Source organism: Bison bison, unplaced genomic scaffold (assembly GCF_000754665.1).
Source record: "Bison bison bison isolate TAMUID 2011002044 unplaced genomic scaffold, Bison_UMD1.0 scf7180017845348, whole genome shotgun sequence".
Lineage (NCBI taxonomy): Eukaryota > Metazoa > Chordata > Mammalia > Artiodactyla > Bovidae > Bison > Bison bison.
Genome location: NW_011475921.1, coordinates 15,911 through 16,643, shown reverse-complemented (window position 1 = coordinate 16,643; position 733 = coordinate 15,911). Strand labels below are relative to the sequence as shown.

General features: G+C 63.8%; 1 protein-coding gene across 1 annotated transcript in view; it reads right to left on the bottom strand.

Moving 5' to 3' along the window:
* Positions 1 to 6: 6 nt before the first annotated feature.
* EPHA2 (EPH receptor A2) overlaps positions 7 to 733 on the bottom strand; it is a gene marked incomplete at its 5' end in the record, with an annotated part of 13,747 nt that continues 13,020 nt past the window's right edge. The window contains one exon of the mRNA XM_010833808.1: positions 7 to 722. Coding sequence (XP_010832110.1) covers positions 617 to 722 — 106 coding nt within the window. The remainder of the gene's footprint in view (positions 723 to 733) is intronic.

Here is a 733-nt window from a genome sequence, read left to right as displayed (position 1 = left end):
AAAATCTCCACATAACCAAGCATCCTGCAGGGGTCCCGGGGGAGCAAGAGTTTGGCCCGTGGGGGCTGGGACGGGGCTGGGGGTGGGAGGACCGTGCTGGGTCTTGCCCGCCGAGTGTGGCTCCTCCTCGTCTCGGCATGAGGTCCCTGCTCCTCCTCTGGAAGGCGGGGGTCAGCGAGGCGATGGCCACCGTGGCAGTGGCCTGCGTGGCGATGGTCTGCATGGAGATGGTCAGCAAGGTGATGGTCACTGTGGCGATGGTCACCGTGGCGATGGCCTGCATGGCGATGGTCCGCATGGAGATGGTCAGCGAGGCGATGGCCTGCGTGTGGGTCCGCGGCCTTGGCGGGGATGCTGGGAACGCGACGGAGTCGCCGCGTGCGTGGAGGCCTGGTCAGTCCTTTGTCAGAGAAGAGGCGGTCCCGCCCAGGATCCCTGAGCATCTCCTCAGCTCAGGCCAAGGTATCGTCGAAGATCTCCCTGCAGCAGAGGCCTCAGGATGGTGTCAACAAAGAAAAACTGGAAATAAATACGGTCCCCGGAGGCCCAGCGCGGAAGGAAGCCAGTCCATTTCTTCAAGTATTCTCAGCAGATGGTTTGCGAGGGCTGTCGGGGCTCAGATGGGGACCCCCACCGTGTTCACCTGGTCCTTGAGGCCCAGCAGGCTGTAGGCGATGCGCTTCTGGTGGCCGGGCAGCCGCACCCCAATCCTCTTGATGTCGCTGTGCGGGGG